This window comes from Porites lutea, chromosome 2 (assembly GCF_958299795.1).
Source record: "Porites lutea chromosome 2, jaPorLute2.1, whole genome shotgun sequence".
Taxonomy (NCBI): domain Eukaryota; kingdom Metazoa; phylum Cnidaria; class Anthozoa; order Scleractinia; family Poritidae; genus Porites; species Porites lutea.
Genome location: NC_133202.1, coordinates 15,080,720 through 15,105,539, shown reverse-complemented (window position 1 = coordinate 15,105,539; position 24,820 = coordinate 15,080,720). Strand labels below are relative to the sequence as shown.

Sequence of the window (24,820 nt, the reverse complement as noted above, 5' to 3'; positions counted from 1 at the left end):
AAAAAAAACATAATAAATTTCTTTTGCTCATAAGCATTGATACAAACAATGATGTCAGCAAAGATTAACCTATAATGGTCACCTCCTCACAGCAGCCACTGACAGAACATACATTAGCCCTAGCTTTCATCACTCTAAAATAGCCATCTTTCCACAACATCAACAGTGCATTCTGCCTACATTAACAAGTTAGTGTTCTTTTTTTTACTTTCTTTTGAAAAGAAAAAATAATCTCTCCAAATACCATTTTTACAACCTTTCATGTACATTGTACCTACATTAAACTCTTCCACAAGATGAGCTCAGGAATGGGTGCCTTAAAGGTGGAAGGGCCTATAGTACAAAAGGGGAGCATTGCCTTGGAGGTAACCATGGCAACCAAGCAACCAACCAGTCAGCACCACCAAACGGAAACAGTTCAGTGGAATACTTACCACAACCCATACTTACCTATTCAGGCGTGGGAGGAGTGGAAGCAAAAACTAGCAAATATTGCAGGTTGTGAATCGCAATGATCGACAAAGATCAGCAAAGCAAAGCAGAGCTGAGATACTGTATGCAATCACATGTAAGCCCCTGCAGACCCAGTAGCCATCCCCCACAAGCCCGCCTGCCTGGGGATCAACCACTGACATGCTAGTGTTGTTTCAAGGTTAACCTTGCCTAAATTACAATTTAGCCACATTAAAATATCCACCTTGATAATATAACAGCCGGCTGTCCCTAAGATGGCCTTTGTGGTGAGGTTGGCTCATATTGTAATACTACTGCAATATTAAAAATTAACAAACATACACACAGCATATGGAAACATACCTTCCATTTTAATGAGTGTAACCACTGATCTCTCAAATACGCATTAGATGCCTGCAACATATCAATAACATTGCTTCAATATTGCAACTACAGTACTACTCAAAAGTTACCACCTTCTCATGACACAAGAGTTGAGATTCTCATCTCATGAAAAAAAAGCCTACATGTAAACTCCCATCTTCTGAGGGGGTTGAAAACACATTTAATTGTAGAAATGTCAAGAGAAAATGGAATTATACTTCTAGATTATCAATCAAAAGTCTGTAAGAGAACAAAACATAGCCTTAATTAACCATGCATTTTAATGTTTCGAGAAGTAAAGCCATTAAATGCTGTACAAAAAACAACATCAGCTTCCATCACCTTCAACCAGCTTCTTACAACAAGTCCATGCAAAATTCAAAATTCAAAGTTTTGGATGCCAGTAAACTGTTTTTTCTCCCTGACTTGTTAAGTGCTCAAAACATGGTTCAAGTTATCAAGGGTAAAGTTTTATAGAAATGATCTGAAGGGAAACAAAAGTTACTTCAAGTTAGCGGGAGGTTTGACTTGTGGAGGGTTCGAGTTCAGCATGCAAAGAAAGTAGTGTCCTGTAGCCTGGGGCTAGTGAATTTTGCTATCGGGCTAGTGAATTCTGTTTTTAGTTTGCCCGACAGGCAAGTGATGTTTTTTGAGGAATTCAAATGACAGAAGAACTGTGAAATCAATTCTGCTAATCAAGAAGTTTTTGGGCTAGTTGAAATGACATCTGGGCTAGTAAATGCTAGCTTCAGCTTGTCCGAATGGCAAGCCGTAAAAATGATTTTCTTTGCACCCTGTGAGTTGCCGAGTGTAAAATTACAGTAAATGTATGATCAAGGAAATCCCGGGGAAATCAATAATTACTTTGGTTTCAAGTTAGCACAAATTTCGAGTTATCAGGAGTTGACTATTCAAAGGCGTCTTCCCAGTTTTTGCTGACTTCACAACAAAAACACTTGTATGCATGACTTTTCCAATCAATGGCACTTTTGACACTTTAGACTTCCCATTCTTCAAGTAAATGTCCATTAAAGAACACAGTTGTCATGTTTAGTTTTGTATGAAACCTTTAAGGGCATACATGCAGATGCCATAGACACTTTTTCTTTCTTGAGGGGAGGTTTTTTATGGGGGGGGGGAGGGTAATTAATATTTTTACCCACAAGGGGAGTGTTAACTAGAAGGGGGAGGGGCACTTGCTTCAAAGAGGGTGATAATTTGAGCACTTAAAGTACAAACAGCACTAACCTTGAGCAAGACAGAGCCATCGGGAATTGTAACTCTAATACAAAAGTGTTGTCCTGTGTCCCATCTGTTGACTGTGTAGGCATCCTGTATTTCTTGATAGGATAATGGGCATTCCATAAACCCTACACTCTAAAGAAAAAAACAGACCAACAAAAATCTGTAAAGCTGGAGCCAAACAATCATGTTATTTGGTAATAGTTGATGAGGATTTTAACAAACATTAGCCATTATAAACTATCATGGGTAGTGTTCTTACCAGGATTTTTACTTGGTAAGCACCAGGGCCCCTTCCACTGGGGGACAAAGGTATTAATTATCAGCATACATAACAAGAACCACACGCAGCCACATGTAGTGAAGCCCTGATGGGGGAGGGGGGGGGGGCACACATGTCCCTAGTCTGAATTTCAAAAATGGTCGTTTCCTATCCCACATTGGAAAGGAGGCCATGTCTCTGTCGATACTTTGCTATTATATTTGTCACCATGTCAGTCGTTGCCATTTCATCTATCTTATGACCCTGTTTTCAGGCCATGTCACTTACCCAAATTTAACTTTTACAGGGCCTCTGTGGTGAATGATATTGTGCATGTACATGCACATGTACTCTCACAAGCTTTTGCTTTTGAGCTTACTGGCTTATAGCCAGTAAGACTCTTAAATATGTATGCTATGATCGCCATAAGATTGAATGAATGAATGAATGATGGTAAGTCATTTCTGTTGTTCTTGTACGTACAGTAAGGCATGATCTTCCGAGCCAAAGGGACTGGGTTTGATACCTGCTATCTCCCATTTTTTTCTCTATTTTATAAAGTGTTGTTATGACATGGAGGAATTTTCACCAAATTAATTTGTTTGCTATTTCTATCGATTCGTAATTGCCTTATGTGTTAATTGAGTTTTACCAGTAATGAATATTTTTTAATCGCTGGTAGCATTAAACATTGAAAACTCAAAATGGGAAAATGCAAACACGAATCTGTACTGTCACTTTTACGATGTAACCAATCAATTAAAATGTCACAAATTTGTATAATTTCAAAACTGGCATTTTTAAAATTTCATCTTATGGTAATTTTGTTACAACATTTGCATAATTAATCTTGTCAAGAGAGTACGAGAGTACGAGAGTACGTCCCAGAACCATATCTTTAAAAGTTTTAACTTAACCTGTGGCTGCCGAACCAACCTTATGGGCAATTGAGCACTAAAGCACATAACAAACAATGACAAAAAGTGCACGTGCCCATTAGGAGTTGCTACACAACTTGACTGCCTTGAAGAATCACCTTGTTTTGCAAAGCAAGTGGTTTTTGAACAGACTATTCATTGCCAGTAAGCTCATGTGCTCTTAGAGGACTAATTTTTTCTTTTGTTGCTGCTGCTTTTTTAGCTAGTTTTTAACCTGATGTTTGGTGAACTCTTTTTCTGCAGGTCAACAATTGACAAAATTGACAATGTATATGTTGTAGTTAATTTCTTGTCTCAGTTAATTTTGTCTTCTCACTAGTTAATTTTTTTCCAACTAGATAATTTTTTTCTAACTAGTTTATTTTTTTCTAACTAGGTAAATAATAATTTAACTAGTTACATTTTTTTTTGGCTGGTTGATTTTTGTTTTTGCAACAAATTATGTTTATAAAACCTGTTATTTTCTTTTTTTTAAGTAAATGCTCAAGGGTTTTTTTTGTTTGTTTGAGTAGGGTTAGGGTTAGCTATAGGGTTTGGGTTAAGGTTGGGGTTAGGGTTAGGGTTGGCTTTCATTAAGGGTTAGGGTTAACTATAAGTTTTGGGTAAGGTTAGGGTTAGCTTCTTCATAAAAATTGAGTTTGTAATGAGTATCTTCATGGAATAATTCACATTATCATCACATTTTCCACGATGAATAACAATCTATTTAACAACATGTTGAATGTCCTTTAATATTTGTAATCACAGAGAAACTTAAGAAGTCACATTGGCTTTACTGCATTATACTACTATACATGGTGTTAATTACAACACTGACATTATGTCATTTCCGTTCTAATTGAGTTGTCTACAGCGTACATTCAATGTTGATGTGCATCAATCATTAAATACATCAATAAATATTTGAATTTACACACAACTGTGAAATAAAGTTTATTGTTCTACTGCTCTATTGCCATTTTGCATGCTTTGGTGAAAGTGATTTCCTTATCCTCGCTTATTTTGATATTTGTTGCTTGGCATTTAACTAATCTAGCTGGGGAAATGAGGGTGGTAATAATTCCAAATTTGCAAGCAACTTTAGCATATTCATTTTCAAATGCAATGATTTCTCCCATAAGCACATTTGGATGAAATGGTGTTTTATCTACTAGGTCAATTTTGATGCTAACAAAATCTCCAATATTAAGGGTTTGAGGCTTTTGCCTGGACTTCTTCATTTTTTCATTGTACTCAATTTGGCGTGAATTGACTTCGATTCTTGTTCTTTTCCTGCTTTCACATTCAGTAGTGGGTGGGGTTTTTCGTTTTACTGGCGCATTTGTATTTGCCATCTCTGACAGCTGATCTTCTTCTTGTTCTTCTTGAGTGGGATTCACCTTCTTTTCTTTTTTGGGATCAATTCCAAAAACAAGTCGATATGGTATTTCCTTGACAGCTCTGTGGATGGTAATGTTCTTCTTGTAAGCTGCTTCTCCCAATCTTGAACACCATGTTGTGACATCAGCTTGGTTCTCTTTAAGTATGTTTGTTAAGTTCTCTTTAATAGTCCTGTTATTTCTCTCCACAAGGCCTTGCGTTTGTGGTTTTCTCGGTGCACCATGTGCTTGTTTAATCCCATGGTTTTGGCAGAATTCATGCATTAGTTTGTTTTTAAACTCTTTACCATTATCAGTGTGCAGGGTTTGCGGAAATCCAAAAAGCCAAAATAACTCTTCTAATTTTGCTAACACTTCATCTGCCGTTTTATTGTGCAAAGCATATAACCAAGAATACTTGGTGTGGTGGTCAGTTACGTGTAGAACCCACTGATGGCTATTAGTACACGAACATTTGACGTTTCGGAAGTCGATAAGATCAGTTTCTATATGGGACATAAACGTTTCAGCACTGATTGGGTTTGTTATCGGTCGCTTCTTATGGTCGGTAATGCTCTTCTGTTGGGCATGCAGTTTACACAAACTCGTAAACAAAGATACAACTTGTTGTGGTATTTCAGAATAAATACCTTTCACGTAAGTATTGGTTTTGTCTCTTCCGCGGTGCGCGGTCGAAGAGTGACATTCACAGAGAACTTTGTGCAGCTTACTTTTCGGTACAACGACCTTGTTATTTGCGGTAACAATTTCTTCGCCCTTTAGAGTCCATCCTTTCCGTTTTATAGTGCTGATATCACGCTTGGAAAGTTCGGCATGTGATTCATGTTCTTTGCCTTGTTGAAATTTCGGAAGAGTTTGCAGATAATTCTTCGCATTTTCATAAAACGAGTCGTCGATATAAACTGTAACTTTGCTTTCTCCGGGCTTTAAGGATTCTAACTTTTCGTAGAAAGTTTTTTTCATCAACACAATCTTCCATTTCGAAGCGAATGTTAGCGAGTTCGAACAACCTTCGTGTTGAAGTCTTGTTTTCTACCCAACGCGCATGCTCGAAATGCTTTCATAAATTAAATGTGGCTTGGGGTGGGACTGGGTCGAATAAGAAATAATTAGGAGAAATTTTGAGTGCTTTGGAACAACAGCCTCTGTGGTTAAGTGGAGATCACATAGTCCTTGAGATTCAGCGGGTGCAGTCTAGAAGGTGAGAGTTCAAGGCTTGGTAAGTACAAATGCTGTAGTAAAAGAAAAAATCAAAAATAGAGGGGTAGTAGAGTAAATGGGGATAGTGAGTGGAGTAATGGGACTCAGTGGGGAATGGAGAAAGTAATCAAAAGACATCTCCCAATTGTTTCAATATTTATTTCATTTGTTTTTATACCCCCTAAAAAACCACGCCCCTATTTTTTAACCACACCCCATAAAAGAAAATCCCTTTTTAGACAGTTGATAGAAAAAATAAACCAGTTAGAAAAAAACTAACTAGTTAGAAAAAAACTAACTAGTTGGAAAAAAATTAACTAGTTAGAAAACAAAAATTAACTGAGACCAAAAATTAACTACAACATATATTTCAAAAATTATATCTCTGCTGTTATTTGCAGGATCATAGAAAGCTAAACCTCATTGGAAAGTGCAAAAAATAACCTTTCAGAAAAAAACATTTCTGTCTCAAGAAACCTTTAATATTCCAATAAAAAATAAGCAAGACATAAATTTTTGCATAATTAATTTTAAAATTTAATATACAATGTAATTATGCTACTACACTTGTCTATTTGTTTTAACATGTTAGTACTAAAAATTCTTCAAAAGACCCTGCATATCATTCAAAAATGTACAGCGACTAGGAATTTTCTTACAAATATATTTTCTGATGCTATTAAAATATGCTAATGAGATTCACCTTATTTGCACAATAAAACTCATCACCATGTGGTTGTATGTTTACTCAACAAAATAAGCCTTATTTTTGGTTTTTCGCCAAAATATCGCATAGGAAACATTCAAACACAAATTTGCAGATACAGCTGTAATATAACATTAAAATAACGGGCTTTGAAGGCAAAAACATGGAGCGGAGAAGGAAAGCATCGCGTTGGAAAAATATGTTGCTGACAGCTGACTTGGCAAATTATAGGAATAAGGATTCTTACTGTTTTTGTGCCTTGATGTTTGCGTTTGTTGTGATTTTATCCTCCAGAATCCTTCAAAATAATTTGTCTGACTTTTATTCTGTTGCAATCTGTCATAACAAGGTTTTATTTTCAGCAAAAGCCACCACAAATCCTTCCCGCATTGGCATCCATTTTCTGAGTTTTCCAAAAATCATTGTATAAAGGTTATAAATGAGTGGGGGCTGAAACCGCCCACATAACTGGCTAATTGTACCTACCTCTTGTGCACCAAAATTTGGTGGCGATTGGAAGAAATGGAAATTTTTAAGAATGTTTTGGATTATCCGATGAATTTGTCTGATATTCATGACAACCGTGGAAAAAGAGTTGATTTTTATTTACAGTGTAAATAACAACTGAAGGTACAAAGCATGTAATAATAAATGGCAACAAACACACGAATACTTTGAAACTAACTGCACTACTAAAAACATCATTTCTACACTACACAGTACAGTGTATGTACAGGTAATACTACGCAAATGCTACCTAAGAATATAAAAAAAGAACACTTAAACAATAACTCTTGCACCACTACTTGAAACATCATTGCTACATTATACAATACATATCACTGTAAGGCAAATGCTACCAGGAGTTAACACATAAAAACCGCTAAAAAAGGTTGAGGTGACAATGACAGTTCCGTCAATGGTAAGAAATGGTCATTTCTTTCCTGTAGAAATGGGGATTGCTATGTTATGATTGTTATGTTTTTCACATTTTGCTATCAAGAGGCATGAAATGTTAACAAAATAATGTCATTAGATCATAATTTTTATGGCATGTCAGAAACTAAGGCCAACTTTAGCTACTTACATGTACATGTACATGTAACTGTTACGTAACTTTCCTAAGTACATCTACTTGTACCGTACAACTCATTACAGCTCAACTGAGCCATTTAACATAATCTAAGCAGAAATCATAAAATTATGCTGTCATAAAATATATGCAAATGCTGTACTAAGTCTTTGGCTACATGTGTAAATCATGTTTTTCAAAAACATCATCACTAAAAAACAGATAAAAATGCCCTGCATTTGCTTGTAAACCAAAGGGAGGATTTGACACTACACAGAGAGGCACTGAACAGTGTTCTCCCTAAATTTTAGCTCAGCAGGTAAGGGACCATTCCTGACTGGCAAGGCCACAAAATCCTGTCAACCAATTGAACAAAAAGTAATATTTAAAAAACCTCAAAACAAACAATTTTACGAATGAAGGGTGCCTTTGCTTCTACATGTAGGGTCAATTCAGTAACACAAGCCGCGGAAGTGGCAAACTTTTTCTGCTGGTCGTGAAAGTCTAGAATTGGGACAGAAGCCCATGAAAAAATTGCTAGTCAGAGAGAATAGTTGTGTATACTTTTTTCAGCATTTAGTTCCTTTTTGGGTGAGGATCGACTATTATAGTGGCCCTTAAAAAGCAGACAGATGACAGAAAATACATGTAATAGAGACTTCCTTTCTCATCACTGCTGATCACTGTAAGCACATGTCCAACAGTGGCCTATCTGGTAGTTAGCTGGATGTCACTTTCGGCTTCAATACATTTTTATCTGCTTATGTTTGGTCAATAATATAATTTATTATGAGATCTTCCATTCAAGTTTCACTGCTGTCGTACATGTTTCTCCAAACACATTATACTCATGTATTTTTATACCAGTAGCAGAAAATCTATCTGAAAAATATGCCACACGTACATTTGTTAATTATCACTTAAAAGGTGCAGAATAAACACTGAATAATTTATTGTTTCTGCAACAGAAAGCTGCCCACTCAAGTTTGAGGCATCTACTAGTCAATATTTCTACTGGATGTATTACATAGCCCATATTCTATGTTATAAATTCAAGAAGGACTAATTCATAATATTTTTAAATAATTTATTTCAAGTAAACTTTTTTGGGGGGGTTTCCAGGAGACAAATTAAAGCAATGCATCAATAAGACACTGTAATAGAAGTGTACTTTTGGAGATGGGAGTGTTTAAAAAAAAAAAAATATTCAAACTTGTGAATAATCCCCAAAGAAGATAAGAGGAAGTATAAACAAAGGCAAGCCCATTACACATTTGGTTTCTTAATGAAAGTAAAGGCAAAAAGTGCCAAAGTATAGTAATTAAATAAAAAGTCATCCACCATCATCAAACAAGTCTAATAAAGACAGGTTACAACTGCCAAATTTTCACAGATATACAGACTTATGTCTCCATCTTTCATTTTAAAAGCAATTATTAAGTCTACAGCAGAATACCGGTAATACAATTATTCAAATTTTATTTTTATGAGTTGCAAGAAGTTAATGACATTTTTGATAAATTGCAATAAATAACAGATAAAGTAGCAAGCTGACAAAGCTTTGAAAATTTTATTTTATCATTGACACGAGGCCAAATGTTGAAAAGGCCTATTTATTTCCAACAGATGGAACCACCGCTGACAATCCCCTCCTTACACAATCTGATTAAATAACAGTGACAATGGTTTTTGCAATACAATGTTGGAGATACAGTAACTCTTTTGTTGCAAACAAATGGTTTCAATTTTTTCTACCACTGAATTGCCTTTTAAAATGATTTGCCCAAAAATATGATCAACCATAGACAAGCCCAGATGTACATGTAACAATGCTAATATTACTGGAAGTTAGCATTAACTACAATTTGTGGATGTATAATGTAAAAAAAACAGTTGAGAGGATTTGGACCAATAATTTTTCTAAGAGGTTTTTTTTTATTTCTTGGAAAGAGTGACAACAGTGTGTAAGGCTTCAGTTAATTTGAAAAACAAGATTTCAAACCTTGTGATTTTTGTGTAAATGTGAAATAAAATTTTGGTGATGCACAAAATAGTCAGCCAAACAGGTTAAGAAATACACTAAAGTTGGTGTATGTTGTGCCAAATGTAAATACATGTATATGACTCCTAAAAATTGATTTTTCAGTGCAGGGGGTCATTTTGACTTCAGTTAAAACGTTTTGCCCAGATTAATTGCATTCAAAAATTCATAAAACTGATAAAATCCTAGTGACTACATATAGGTACAAAAAAGGCAATACCAATGTATAAAAATGTCCTTGTGAAATGAAGTTTCTCTGTTGCTGTTTCATTTTTGTTGGTTCTGAACATGTTCTGTATAATTATAGTTGCCATTTTAAAATAATGTAAACGTCTTTGGGCAAGGGCCTCTGGTGCAATGAATTAGTAACCTTGACAATGCGGAACGAAGCGACCAACGCGGGGTGTCAAATTGACTTAAAGGGCAAGAGAAATTTGCAAAGGAAATATAGGATACTCTACAAAAAGGGCACAAAGAGCCAAAGGTGACTGTAATTTCATGATTGCAAACCAATTGAATCCAAAATTCAGTCCTCTCTTAACAGACACAGACAAAGTCAATTTCAAAATAATTGCTTTATAATCTATGAACTTGCCCCTGAACATTAGCATGAGCTCTAACTACTCTTGACGCAATAATTATTAATACAGTTGACCCTCCAGTATTGGCCACCCCTGCACAATGGCCACCACCCTAAAACAGCCCCTTTTTTGGCAGACAATCCATTGACTCTTGTTTAAGCCTCTCTACGAAGGCCACTTTCTTCTGTCCCCAAGGTGACTGTTATGAAGAGGTTCAACTGTAATTTACTGTATTAAACAGAACACTGCTACTGTACAACTGTATCATCAGGGAAGTTCAGAGAAAAAATTTCCTCTTGTCAACTGCTATATTTTGCTTTCAAATTTCCCCACGTTTGTGTCTTACAAAAACGACAAATTTGACACAGGATTGAGTCATCTGTGCATACAATGTACTTTTCCAGGACTTCTTAAAATCCACAATGTATCTGAGCATGCCAATCATGTGTAGATAACATTTCCAAAACAAACATTTGAGATTTAACAGTATTTGTGGCATGACTTTCCACTTCAATGACAAGTACTACAATTATGGACAATAATTATGCTATTTGCTGTTTGTGTCTGACTAAACTACATGATTGCATTCACCAACAATCAAAACAAACCTACAAGTAGGAAAACTACACGATCTTAACCATAAAATCATATAGGTAAAAATGCATGAAACGATAAACATGTGAAATACTGTGTGGCACAAAAATTTTTGCGGGTTATCTTTGCGATTTTTCCTGCGATCCACAAAAATAAGTTCCCACACATAAAAATTACTACAAACATCTTTCCTAAAAAAAAAATTTGCTGCACAAAAATACCATACTAAGAAATCATGTCTGTTCAATATTACAACTTGTCTCTTTCATCCAGAAAGAAAACGGTATTTTACATAGGGTACGCACACTGTAGTATCGTTTGAAAATACATGTATTTCTGTTGCACATACTCAACAAAACAAAAAATATTATCAACTTGCTGGATTGCTACTTTCTGAAAATCACAAAAATTAACTACCAAGCAGCAAGAAAAACAAATCTGTCCTAATTTACAAAATTAGTTCCAGCAAAACACAAAAAATTGCCAATCCGCAAAAATAAACTCCCGCAAGAATTCTGTGCCACAAAGTAAGTAAAATGAGGTACGACTACTGTAAGCTGTAACAAAGCCCTAAAAATCTCAACACAAGTCCCTGAGTTTTATTAATTGATATCAACAAAAAGTTAAACTTTTTAAACAAACAAAAAAAATGGATTAATAGAAAAATTAAAATATACATAATAAATTTTCAACAAAATTTCAAGTGCAAGTTTAATAGGCAAACAAGCAAGTGAATGAAAAGCAGATGAGGAGGGAAATAAAAGAGCCCTGCCAAACTGGTTTTGCAAAGTGCATAAAATTATCATGCACACTAGCTGTAGACAGCTTGTCAAATCCTTTCCCAAAAAAGGGCAACAACAGTTATGTAAAAGCACAACCCAGCTATCGACCTTGTGCTTTATCAGAAAATCCAATTTAATCAAAATCTGGATTTACTGATGGATTTTAATAATTCTCTCTCACGGCCAGGGTCACAGGGATTGTCTCTAGCTTCTGTATTATATGAGCATGAAAACTGGCAGGCTTCTTCCATAGGAAACAAAAACAAAACAATTAAAAATAAAAGAACTTCCTACCTATCCAACTGCCTACTAATAATTAAAATTGCATATTCTATACTCAGCAACTTGAAATCTCAATGCCAGCAGCATCTTTTTATCTTAAATTTACATTCTGTTTTCAATACAGTAAAAGCCTGAATATAAGAACCTAGAATTTTCGAGGTCAGGCTAAACAAATGTTGTGCATCTATTCAGTAACTAAAGAAAATTTCTGATGGATATGCATTGCTCTGCAGTGCATAACATAGTTGTTTTTATTAACATACATTGTATCTATTGTTTCCTTATAAATATTACTAAAATGGCAGGTAAACAAATGTTTTGGGAGGGACCATTTGATCATTTGAGTGCAAGTTACACCAGGTCAACAATGATTTGCATGTACTATTGAAGTTTATACACAAAATGAAATAATATGAAGGCCAGGCTACTAGCAGATGAAAACAAGGAAACATCAGCCTGGTTTATTGAACACGGGCATAAAAAATCATAATATGAATTTAGCGTGCTATTGTTTCAAAAACTGTAGATGTATACTGAGATCCATTTAAAAAAGAAGTCGACTAATCCAAACAAGAATGGCATAGCTAAGGGATTTACTCTCCGTACGGTTTAAAATCATACGCTTTATTATGTAAACAGAAGTGATCTGCAGTGCTTTTTGGCAGAAGAGAATTATCTTGCCCTTAACCACTGCGATCTGAGAATCAAACGCTTTTCAAACGCTATTCTTCTCATCTTTTAAACCTTAAGTTCCAATATTCGGATAGGAAAAGGCTAACCACTAAACTTAAGCTTACGTCCTCAACAAAATTTTACGTAAAAGAGGTAAAAGTACTTGTCTTAGTTGAGTAGTGATTGCCTTGTCGCTTCAAGAAACCCTTAAAAAGGATTGTATCAAAAACATCCTCACATCTAAAAAGGCAACAAAAAGGTACATGTGTATTTCTTTTTATGTCCGAAAGCTTCAATCTCATTTTCGATCTTGCAATGTGAACGGACCAATCTTAAAGGAATAGCGACTTTTAGCAGTATAAAACAGGAAAACCAAAGCTTGTACATATCACGAAAGGCCTCACGAACAGAGAACGTTATTTCCTCTATATTAATGTCGCGTTACAGAGAGGATTGCGAAATATTTACGACCAAAAAAAATAGATGACATAAAAATTCTCAAGAATACACAGGGCTTAATAAAATAAAGACGCTGGCTAGAAAAGCTCTAGTCCCGCTTTTGTAATTCTATTTAACTCTCCGATTTCCAAGGCAGGACTTCGCCCGAGGTAAAATTCAAGTTCTCGCATTCCTTTCCAGGTTTTTTTTACTGCGTTTGTTGAATTTGCGACATAGCCAGCGCCTCTAACCATACTTTTAATAAATTCAAGTCTAGATTAAGATAAGAAAATGGCGGACGCCCGATTATCAGCCGCGCGAGCGGCAAATTGACGATTCGATGTACACAAACTAGCTAGCCATTATGACTTCCTCACTTACCGTTGCCGAATACATCTGAAAATCTCCCAAATAAACATGGTGTGCTTCCCATCTCCTCAAAAATTTAGAACTCAACACTTTGCTGATTAAAGTTCGGCTATGGTTCAATCGACAAACTTGGATATCGCCTTCGTGAATGAGTTTAAATTTCGGTCCACCGCCTGAACTACAACGCTGTGGTCTTGGAGGCCGCTGAGTTCCACCACCGTTTGTAATCGCCACAGCCATGGCTGTGTGGATTGCCAAGGCGTCTGAAAGTAGGCTTACAGACTAAAAGATGAAAGACAGGCAAAGGTCTCAACCAAAGGAACAGTTGTTAGTCCATGAACGAGTGTAAACATTATCAAACAGCGACTTCGCAAGCAAGCGGCTCGGCGAAAGAGAATGGTCTTTTAGTCTGATGACGTCACAGCTAACCGAGATGATTGACATCGAATAAATGATTTTTCAACAAGAATTTTGTGCCAATTTTAATTTCCTTCCACCAGTATTTTTCACCGTATACAAAGCCTGAACGTTTTTGCCAGTTCAGTCCATTAATTAAAACAATCGTTGAACCAAGCACTTGCTTGCTAAAACCGCTGTTTTTCGGTAACAACACCTAAAGAGTTTCTATTATCTAACGTCAAATATCGGCTATGAGAGAAGTCAGCCGTGCGGGGTAGATCTGCAACTGTCAAAAAGGCTTAAATTGTGAAAAGGTGGAATATCTTTAAGGTTAACAAACCAAAAAGATGCTTAGGCAATTAAAACGTAAAATGAGCGATCTTTTTTATTCCATGTAAAAGAAAAATTATTTCATTTTTTTCCACGGTAGTTGAGATGAATTTTATCAGTTACAAAGAAAAGTTTAGAGAACGGAAGAAATAAATCTTAGCTACAACTTCGAGCCGTTCGACTTCAGTGGAATATCAGGAAAGTCGTTTGAGCGGACGTCCAAGATTTAGAGAAAAATAAAGAAGGTAATATTATGAAGAGAAAACCTTCACTGAAAGATAATTTTAGTCGGAATAAATTATCCTCTCATTGGCATAGAAATGAGACTTAAAGAGCCAGATGTTTTGAGAAGATTAGTTTTTGGTCCTAAAACACGAATTTTAAAAACAAAGCAAAAAGTTTGAAACTTTAGGCGACCGGAATGCCCATTTTAACGCAAAAGTTTGAGTCAGTTTTCTCGCAGACCATAAAGTATTCAGCAAAAAAAACCGGACTATCCAAAAGAAAGCCGTATTACTCTGAACTATCCCAGGTTGCAGATCTGGAGTTCGTCCAAACAATATATCGGCGATAATTTCACGGCAGCGATTGAAAGAGCTGGAGCTCTATTGAGCAGCTGATTTCGACTCTCATTAGCGTCGAAGCTTTCTCGTTTGACAAGCAATTTGCATATTCAGAGCTTTCAGGTTAATTCACTGGCTTAGGTTTTTTCAGTTCACGATAAAATAACGTTAAAATAATTGTTCTTTTTTTTTCTTACTAGCGATACAAATCTTTTCTAAAAGAGACATTCGATATTCTTTGATTTTTTTTCGCGTTCAACCTGGTTGTCAACTTACCAGAAAACATTAAAATAAGGACCATATTAGATATTATTGGTTTCGCACACGGCCGATCGCGATAATTTTTTTTTGTCATATTAGTGTTTTCAGGCAGCCTGAGGCATATAGAATTTGTTAATGTTTGGGGGCGACTGTAGTAGATCTCGAATGAGCAAATCGAATGGTTACTTAATTGATTTCCTAATCCAAAGGATTATGATCATATATATCTTAATCTGAACATAAAACCAATTCGTAGTATTTTAGCTTTCTCTTCAATACAGCCGTCTAAAACTATCGACTTCCTTTGGTCTGATCTCGCTTTTTTCAGTAGCAGGAATGTAGTTGGCAGATTTCACTGTGCGCCGATTATGTGCTTTTTTAAAAACCACGACAAAGAACATCTTTATGTCTTTAGTTTACTCGAGCAATTATAATTCCGTATATGAGAGCGCAGCAAACCTAGACTGCAATTTCTTTACAGACAATAGCTTTTACAAAGACTTTGTATTGTATTTGCAATGGCTAAAAGACTTCCTTATAAACAATTCAGTAAAATATGCTTTCATTAAAAGAACCGCTAAAACTATATGCTTTTTCCATCTTTTTTTGACGCTGCTGCTGGGGCATCCGTACTCTTTTATAAGCCAACAACGTTCTTCATTTTACGACTCAAAATTTGAGTTAGGTTGCCGGCGGCAAGGCAGATCAACATTGAAAACCGCTGAAAGCTCCTCAGTTAATTTGTACATACAACTTTCCCTTTCAGAGGAATCAATATTTTGATATATTAAATTCCTTTTTAAATCCTCGTTATACTCCGTTCTCACCAGCTAAGGAGTTTCGGTCTTTCCTTTTGGTTTCCGTATGAGACATTCAGCATGTTTTTTATGCCAACAGTTTTTTTTGTCCGTTATATGGTAGTTACATAGCAACTGAGAAAAGAAAAAGCGGTCGTACAATATTTGTTCATGATGCCCACATGAGCCGAGAGTGTCAACTGCTAGTTAAATTAGAAAAGAATCTCATGCAAAAATTATTTCTTCGTGCTGTTTCGATACCACCCCAACGTCTTTATGGGAGGGTGATTATTTTCTGCGCTACCCCGCGCATATACACATGGAAACTGCTGCGAAGCAAGAATTGTTTTAGCTCCCAGAAACAATATAAGCCCCTCACACGGCGGGCAAATACGGCAATCACACGCGAAGAAAGCGCATGTAATAATCACACCTTTATGAGCGTTTTGAAGATCTACACCTGTGCTTATTCAAAGCGTTATAGCACGGGCTGCTGCCGCACAGTTTCTTGTTTGTTTCCTTGTTTCTGGCAAAACCGAATGCAAAGATGCAACACTGACAAATGGCCACCAAACTTTTAGTCAATATACTGATCAAAAAAGACTCTTTCATAGGCTTTATATATTGTAGAGTCTGTTGTTTTGATAAGAAGAGTGGTTGTCTCGAATAATTCGCGGTGATCATACTTCACCTTATTGCCATCTTTGCAGTTTTGCATACAGGTTTGGTTATTTGAGTTTTCGACATTACCTAAACTTGTTGGTTCCAAAAACAAGCATGCGCAGCGAACACTTTGTCGTCCAAGGTAGAAAGTTAGGCTTCATCCGTTCGACGCTTATCCGTTTTGGTTTATCCACAGTACATTTTACATTTCCGCTTGAAAAAGCGCTCTATTTTATATCGATACCCGGATGTTGGCTACCATCGATTTATAGTGAAAAAAATACATGACTATTAACGTGACGTAAAGTTATGATGCCTCAAAACGGTAATGTGCGTGGGGTCTGGGAAGAGCAAGCTGAAGCCGCGAAGGAATACGTAGTCTCTTCTGCCACTGCTTTTTTCTTCAAGTTTTGATAGAAACCAGTGAGCGATTATCCATCCACACTACTGGAAAGAGCGCCTTTAAATTAGAAACTTACTAAGTGTAAAGGAGATAAGTCCGAAGCGAGCGAAGACATTGCTCTACACGGCGGTCCGGTCCCGAAATTTTTGACTTTTCTATGGTGGGGGCCCCCGTTTCCCCACCCACCCCCCACTTCCACCATACAAACGTCTGTACAAATTCCCCGACTTTGCGGAGATACCGTATTTCCTCGAATAATAGCCGTCCCTCGATTAATCGCCTCCTTCGAAAAATCGTCCCCCAACCCCTCTCGCCATTTTCTCTTTCTTCCCCGTCAAGTTATAAATTGACACCTTGGATAACAAAGAAAGGAAGGAACCAAATTTGGATACATTGAAAATATCCAGGGACGGATAGGAACGGAGAGTTTTATATTTGGCAAAAGAACTCATAGCCTACCTTACACGCGACAAGTGAACTTCAAGCAATTAGATTATGACAGAAGCGTATAACCCTGCTTCTGATTAAAAACATTTGTAGTCAATTCTTTCGAAAACGATTCTATCTCACCGTGTTCGTTGTTAAAATTACCACTTATATACTTAAAAAAAGTGGTGACTTGAGGGAGAGACGTGTTCATTTTGAAGAGAAGCACTCGACATTTCTAACCGTAATAGCGAAAGGAGAAGAATGCAGGAAGTAGCCTGTTAGCCTGTTCAAATACCAGCCGTTTTCAGATGCGCGGGCGTTCCTTCCTGTGCATCACTTTTTAAGTCCGTATCCTAAGTTTAGCCTTCTGTTACTTATTTAAGTATATTTTAATCCTCGTAGTCTTACAACTATACAGGATGCTAAAATAATGTCAATTAAAATACATTTTACACTGAGGATATCGTACTGCACACCTACAAATTTACAACTGGCTGATGTACACACATATTATAATCCAAAAGATGCGAGAAAAAAACGGTAAAAATAAATATATATAGTTCTAAGATGAGGCAGTTTTAAGCGCGGTAATATGAAATAACAGAGGCACTGTAGCAACGTCACATAGTCGATTTCCTCTTTTATAAAAGCTGTAGAATTTTAGTCCGCAAACACAAAATACTGAACAATATATGAAATATACCTTTCACCTTCACCAGGAGCACAAAAAACCCATTTTCAAAGTCCAGGACATAAGAAACAAGCCGGTTAAGTTCCCCCCGGGGGGGGGGGGGGGGGTACTTCCTACAATGGTCTACACGGGGAAGCTCCTGCCAAAAGGGGCTCTTTTTAGGCTTCAGGTATATAAAAGGGTAGGGAATTCAATAGCTGAAGTATATGAAAGGGTAGGGATATTTTTCGGGCTGGAAAAAGGGCCATAAGGGCTGAAAGATGCATTTTGTGGCTGTGAAAAAAGTCAAGAAAACTTGCTGAAGCCGTTTAGGTATGAGAAAGGGGTGGCATTTGTCAATAGAACTGTGTAAGAAAGCGGTAAGTTTTCTGCCGGTCAAAAATGAGGTATACAAGAGAGCAACGTTTGGGCCTCAGGGCGGAGCCTCCCGGTTTGTTTGGTAATGATACCCCCTCCCTCCGGACGTAAAGCATAAGCATTAAGCATATCGTGCACTTAACTACGGCTGATCCAATATATAAAGTTGACACGTCAATCAAATCTTAAGTGATTTAGATGAAAACATTGCTAGTAATTAATATTTTCGTAGCAAACTGACATTATCTTATGAAAAATTTACTAATTCGGAAGAGGTTTTACAATAAGTTGAAAGAAAAAAAGTCACAGTTGATTTTGATATTGGAAATATTTTGTCTAAGAATTAAAATTAGACACGCATATTACTATATTGAATGGAAACATCAGTCACACCTGGGAAGACTTCAGAGGAAAATTCATGCTAATTTTCGAAACTTTCAAAGAACAAGTTACTTTATTATAGAAAACACGCAACACCTGCTCCCAGATCGGATGATTTTACAATTTGTTGAAAAATAAAGAGCGAGATCAACTTGCTCTATGAAATGTCAAGCCTAAGAACTTAATTGAGCCTGCTAGAATTAGACTCACATATAACAGTATTTAATTTCTTGTTATTGAGGATAAGAGACCGTCACGAGATAAAACCTGGTTTTCATATGTCGGGAAAATCCCAGACGATCGGGAATTTTACTTTTTTGCCGACCGTCCCAGATATATCGTATAATCGCCACAAGTGAGACTCAGATTCTCCCGATGAATTTGGCCGGAAATGGAAAGTGCGCCAAAAATTGAAACTTGCGTGATAGGGGTACTGGAGCCCAGCAATTTAGGGGATTGGATTGGGATTTGATTGAGCCGATTTATGGCCGTTTTATGGTTTGTACTGTAAACGGTTTTCTCTCTATATAAAGGTTTACCTTTAAAGCTGTTTTTATTGAAATCCTTTCATTTTCGTATTTCGAGCTTGGGCTACCTGTGATCAAAGTTGTGTAAATCGAACTGAAACTGTGCATGGAACCTAAACGTTTCCTGCATTTATCTCACTTATTGTATGGAATATGTGTGAAAATTTTCATTACGAATCGGCATATTTCAAAGAGCTACACAACGAGCAAAAATACTATTGACCAACAATATACAGAGCGGGGGCAGCTGTAGTGTAGTGATATTACTTTTTAGGGGGCGATCGGAATAAATATCACCTGACAATGACGTCACAATAGTTTTAGCTCTAAATCAGCAGCATTTTCCTTAAAAATTCTTTACGCTACCTATGCTTTGTGTGCTTGTCTTCCTTTCAGTGCGAAGTTTCTCAAAAATCTATAAGATGAAGTTTTCGTGTTTATACTACTACATGAGAAATTTCTGCAATTTGATTGGCTTAGAGCAGTGGTATTTCAGCTTAATTTGAAATACCTACATGTGAAAATTACAACCTTTTGTGGGTAGTAGTATAAACAAATAATAGCATGATTTGTACGTGACATTTCGCATAAATACCACTCGTGATATTTCAAAATTGTCTCAAATTTCACTCGCCTAACGGCACGGGAAATTACGTATAACAATTTCGAAATATCACTCGTGGTATTTATGCCAAATATCACTACAAATCATGCTATTACCTATACAAACTGCACTCGATATCTATATCGGAAAAAGCATGCTTTTAAAACTACACTATAGAGGTGACACTTTAAACTAAAAACATTTTGCTAAGGAACGGTTCAAAATTTGCCATTAAGGGGACTATGATGATTTTGAGGGGGTCATGACTTTTGAGGGGGGCGTTGGAAAATTGATTTAAAAAAAGGAGAAATTAGAAGACGTTAAATTGATCCGACGTTACAACTGAAACTAAATTATCTCTCAACACTACTGTTCTTTTTAATAGTGATACTCACGCTGACTTCACCTATTGATATTAATGTGCCAACCAGAAGCGCATTGGTTCTTGAAACAAAATATTCTTTCGTTTCACTTGTTACAAATTTGAATAACAAAAACAATGTCTGTAAACAGTGATGTCTCCTATTACCTGCTTTACATGATAAAACTATTTGCACAAAAGTTTTCACCATAAAATGTTGAAAAGGGGGCGATGAAACAACCTCAGTTCAAATACGATCTTGTAATCTAATTTTACCACAAAACTTGTTGCACTCCATATCTACTTCCTAGCGCTGCGAGCAACTTTTCTTTTCTTTTGCTGGCCTCGTGGAGACTAGCCTGATTCTCAGACGTCCGAGGTTGTTCGCGGTCCCTTTCGCAGGAAAGCGAAAGGGACCGCGAATTACCTCGGACGTCTTGGGAGACAGTCCCTATCTAACGTTAACTCGGCTCATCCAGTCTTTCTTGGTGCCCTGACGCTCACTACACCATGTTTCATCCTCAACAACGGCAGATCTCCTCGCCAACACTTTCATCAATATCGTTAAATGGAGTCATTAGTATGTAAAAGACACTGATGTAGCCTTCCCGAATGTCACTGCTGACCTCTTGCGGACTGCAGTGTAGATCATATATTAGCCCAAGCATTTCATCATTCAACTTTTTCTCCCGGCGAAAGTAGTATCAAGAACGTTGATTCTATTTGTCTTTGGCATACTTCCCGGTCACATATCAATCATATTGCAGTTTAAAACATCTCAGTTAAAGGTCAGCTATATCGCGATTTTTCTGGTATTGCTTTCAACCCCGAAACCACATTGGAATCAAAGAATACTCAAACGTATAAATTTAAACTTTGTTTAAAACTGCTCTTCTACTCTGGCCAAACTTTAAGTTCTTGTCTTTGGCTTAATTTCCATAGCCGGGCGGATGGAAATAAATCGAACCTTAAGAAAATTGGGGCGTTTTTTCCAAGTTCAACGCTTGTGCTGTCGATACATTTCCAAAACTGATTTTGCTTTGTTTTTCCTTTGAGGTAATTGATAGTGTATTTTTCTTTCAGAAAAACTAGTTTGAGAAGAAGGACAATCAAGCGGCCTTAGATTAAAATTTGTCCCCAATTAGTGGAACTCAACATGTTGGGCAGAACTAATTATAACTCCTTGAAGAACGTTTGGGGGCTTAAATCGCCAAAAAGAAAATAGGATATCGTTCAGTCTTGACTTAGCCTTAAATTTGGACGTATTGTAGTGCACGCACCGTGACACAACTTGAAAGAGCCACACGCAACGTAAAAATGTCCAATGCGCTTTGAAAATCGCTTGTGTTCCGGAAGGCGTATATTTTTTTCCATCAAAAATATTCGCCGTTTCTAATTTTGGCTTAAGAGTTATTTTTAGAGAGGATTAGTCTCATTTTTAAAGAAAACTATTATTATCCGTAAGGGCTAGTAAACTTAGCGTAAAAGCTCTTCTTACGCAACCTTATATTGATCGCGAAAACGCAAATTCCTTCTGATCGGCAATTCGTCAAAACCTTGCAAGTGCTTAAATTTTAGGACCCTTCCACAAGCTTTCGTTTAGGTTTGAAAACAGAGATTTTTCCCCTGGTTTAGCCTATCGTCCACACGTATACGGTGAAAAGGTCACCGGAAACGCGTCTTTTCAAAAACGCTCTCCAGGGTGAAAATGATGGGTACTCGTTTACGTGTGGACGGACGAAAACGGAGGTTTTTGAATACCATGATGCCATACATCATTTATTGCTAGTATAACGCCTGCTCTGTGAGGGATGCTTTCGTATTGCCATCGTTTTTACTAGCCTGCGAGCAGACGTTTCTCTCTTGCAGACATGACTCTTGCGTTTACGAAGTCCTCGTTCGCGTCGCTTGTCAGTTGCGTAATTTAGTTTGTTAACTACCCGACTGACAAACTACAAGAACAGTCACATTTAGCTCGTGAATGCTAAGAGCCATGCGTACAGTTGTGGTTTACGTGTTTTTGGAGCACAAGGCTTAACTGTACGCAACATGCATTCTTTGCATATATTCACTGATATTTGGGTTTTATCACACTTTTGGTAGGAGCGTGATTATAAAGCTGTGCCTTTTGAACGTCGGCTTATAAGTCGATAAGCTCGATATTTTGAACGCTTCTTTTTCTTTTTGTAACAGATCACAGGCATATTTTTTGCTCTTCTTGGAGCCGAGGGATAAGTGAAAAATCTCGCAAACAAATTTGTATTGCTTGCTCGAAATCCGTGTTTTATAAATTCTTTTCCCGAACTGTAGGAAGGTGATATTGAAAAGTGAAAGAGCGCGATACTGTCAACCGCAGCACCGCAAATCTGTCAACAATAAGATATTTGACCAATCGGAGTATGATACAGGTTCATCATATAACGGCGGTATCAAAGGCTTGTCTCCTAGCTCCGCCGTACTTCCCCCCTCCCTAAGGCCACTGCCCGACTCGCTTCGCTCGCCGATATATTTTCTATTTGACCCAGTGCCTTTAATTTTTCCCCCACTGCTGAGCCTGGTCCCAGGATAGATTGGTGGGTTCGATTACCGAACGTTCGATTGACAACACCGGAATTCACTTTTCGCTGAGCCGCCCGCGGTCTGACACCAGAGAAACAGAAAGAACGATTTTCTTTTTCTTTTTCTGAACTTAAAATGCAGCCCTTTATAAATCGATTGCAGAAAAATTTTCACCAACATTTGACAAATTGCACTCGGTGAAACAATATAATAAAGTTTGAAACAGCACAGTTCACTTTTGAAAACTCACTTTACATTATTTTAAGTAACGTTTTCTCTGCGGTCGTCCTCAGTTGCTCAGGCTCCCCAATAGAGAGATTAAGAGTCACGTTTACGGCAAACGGCCAACGTCAGATTCAAGTTGAGAATTTCTCAGAATAGAAAATAAGAAGATAAAAACTGTCCAGAACAATTCTTATGTATAAAACTGGTATGAAACTACTTGCTTTTTAGTTGAAGTAATAAACAATTAACAATTAAGGCAAAAACTTGGTCACGAGGTAAAAATTCACGTTTGCCCTTTGGCGTAAACTTAAATCTTAATCTCTCTAATGCTACGACCGTTCGATCTGGGATTATTAACGTTCGCGCAATGACCTTGGCAATCGAACATGCAAACGTACTAACCACCCTATCAAAAGATAGTCGTCTATACTGTGCGTGCATGAGCCAAAGATCGACTTCCCAAGTTCTCAAGTGTTTTGACCGGGTGAATGAATGAAACATATGCGGTAAGCATAGACTACATAATACTAAGATCAGTTAAACGAATTCCGAGTCAAATGACACGATGTTTCTTCAGTCAAGTCTTAAATCAAGACTGAATTATCTCAACTGACGACCCAGCAGAAAAAAAAAAAAAACTTTTCCAAATGCAGTTTAACATGAATCGACTAGCTTCGACACTGAAGATTAGCTAGAATGCCTCGGAAAATTTGTTGAACATATTTACAGCCATGCCCTTGTCTGAAACTTGAGAATAAAAAATCGCCGACTGTTAAAACTTTACCACTTGACTTTAATCTTAACAGCCCATATAAGGAGGATCAATAATGAATCAGTATTTCGTTGTTTCGGTTACATAACTAACTAATGAAAGAAGAAAACGCTGGAAGTTATTAAAATTCATGAAATCAATACCGACAGCTGAATGATGTCTAGTCTCACCATTTTCTTAACTTATTATTCAAATTGCAAGCTAAAGCTTGTTTCTCCGTTCTTTCTTCATAAAACGATGTTCCAATTTGTCAGCCGGATTGGAATCATGATTACTAGCTTCGCAGGCTTGACGTTTCTTCTAGAATTTCATGCATAGTCGAGAGGACCCGGAAAATCACAGAGCTAGACATTGCCTAAGACTGAATCTAGTCCTGAATATCGATGACGATAGCTGAGGCTTACCTTTGGGTGAAAGGATCATTAGCAGTTTGTACTATCTTTCTTGATGATTGTTCCAGGTCAACACAGTACTAATTTGGGATGCGATATGCAGTTGAACGCTTGTTTCTATCACTATCGGATGTTGAAAGTGACGAATTTTCAATGGTATCACTTCAGTTTTCCTGTTGTGGGTTTTCGCTTACGTCACAACTCGTCTATGACGTAAATTGCTTGGCGTTTGTCAAAAGATGAGGAAACTCATTCGTGTAGCAAACACAAGATTAGACAAACAAAGCAGTTAAGCGGCTAAAATCCGCGCTTGATCGAATTTACCCAGCTCTCTCCTCATTAAATTCCAAATGATCCCTTTTTATCAAGTGTAAAACTGTCCAGTGCAATGAGGTATATCTTGGGAATAAATAAGAAATTGGACCCTCTCCAAAACAAGTTTTGATTGTTGCCAAGCCACGGCACATAAAAGTCACGAGGGAACAGAACGTTAAAAAAACACCGACTGGCCTTAGAGATGAAGTAAGACGTCGATATCAGAAGTACAGAATCAAGATGTAAGCCCGTTGTAACTAGGTAACTCTTGTCAATGAAGAGTTCAAGGTTTTGAAAATGTTTGAGATATGTGAGCCAATCTCCCAGCGATATTTTCGCAACCTCTCGTATTGTACGTGATTCCTGGTTCGTTGTTCCGTCCTCGAAAATACATTT

The 24,820-nt window shown here is 37.1% G+C and overlaps 1 protein-coding gene across 6 annotated transcripts in view; it reads right to left on the bottom strand.

Moving 5' to 3' along the window:
- LOC140927832 (C-Maf-inducing protein-like) overlaps window positions 1-24,280 on the bottom strand; it is a 42,925-nt gene extending 18,645 nt beyond the window's left edge. For 3 of the 6 annotated variants that reach the window (XM_073377512.1, XM_073377515.1, XM_073377516.1), the window contains exons 1-3: window positions 13,408-13,810; window positions 2,086-2,214; window positions 817-867 (exon numbers count right to left, since the gene is read on the bottom strand). In XM_073377512.1, coding sequence (XP_073233613.1) covers window positions 817-867; window positions 2,086-2,214; window positions 13,408-13,635 — 408 coding nt within the window. In that variant the 5' untranslated portion in view covers window positions 13,636-13,810. Of the gene's footprint in view, window positions 1-816; window positions 868-2,085; window positions 2,215-13,407; window positions 13,811-16,495; window positions 16,637-24,121 lie in introns of those variants that run through there. The other 3 variants (XM_073377513.1, XM_073377514.1, XM_073377517.1) reach the window with 3 other exon arrangements.
- Between the last annotated feature and the right edge of the window lie 540 nt (window positions 24,281-24,820).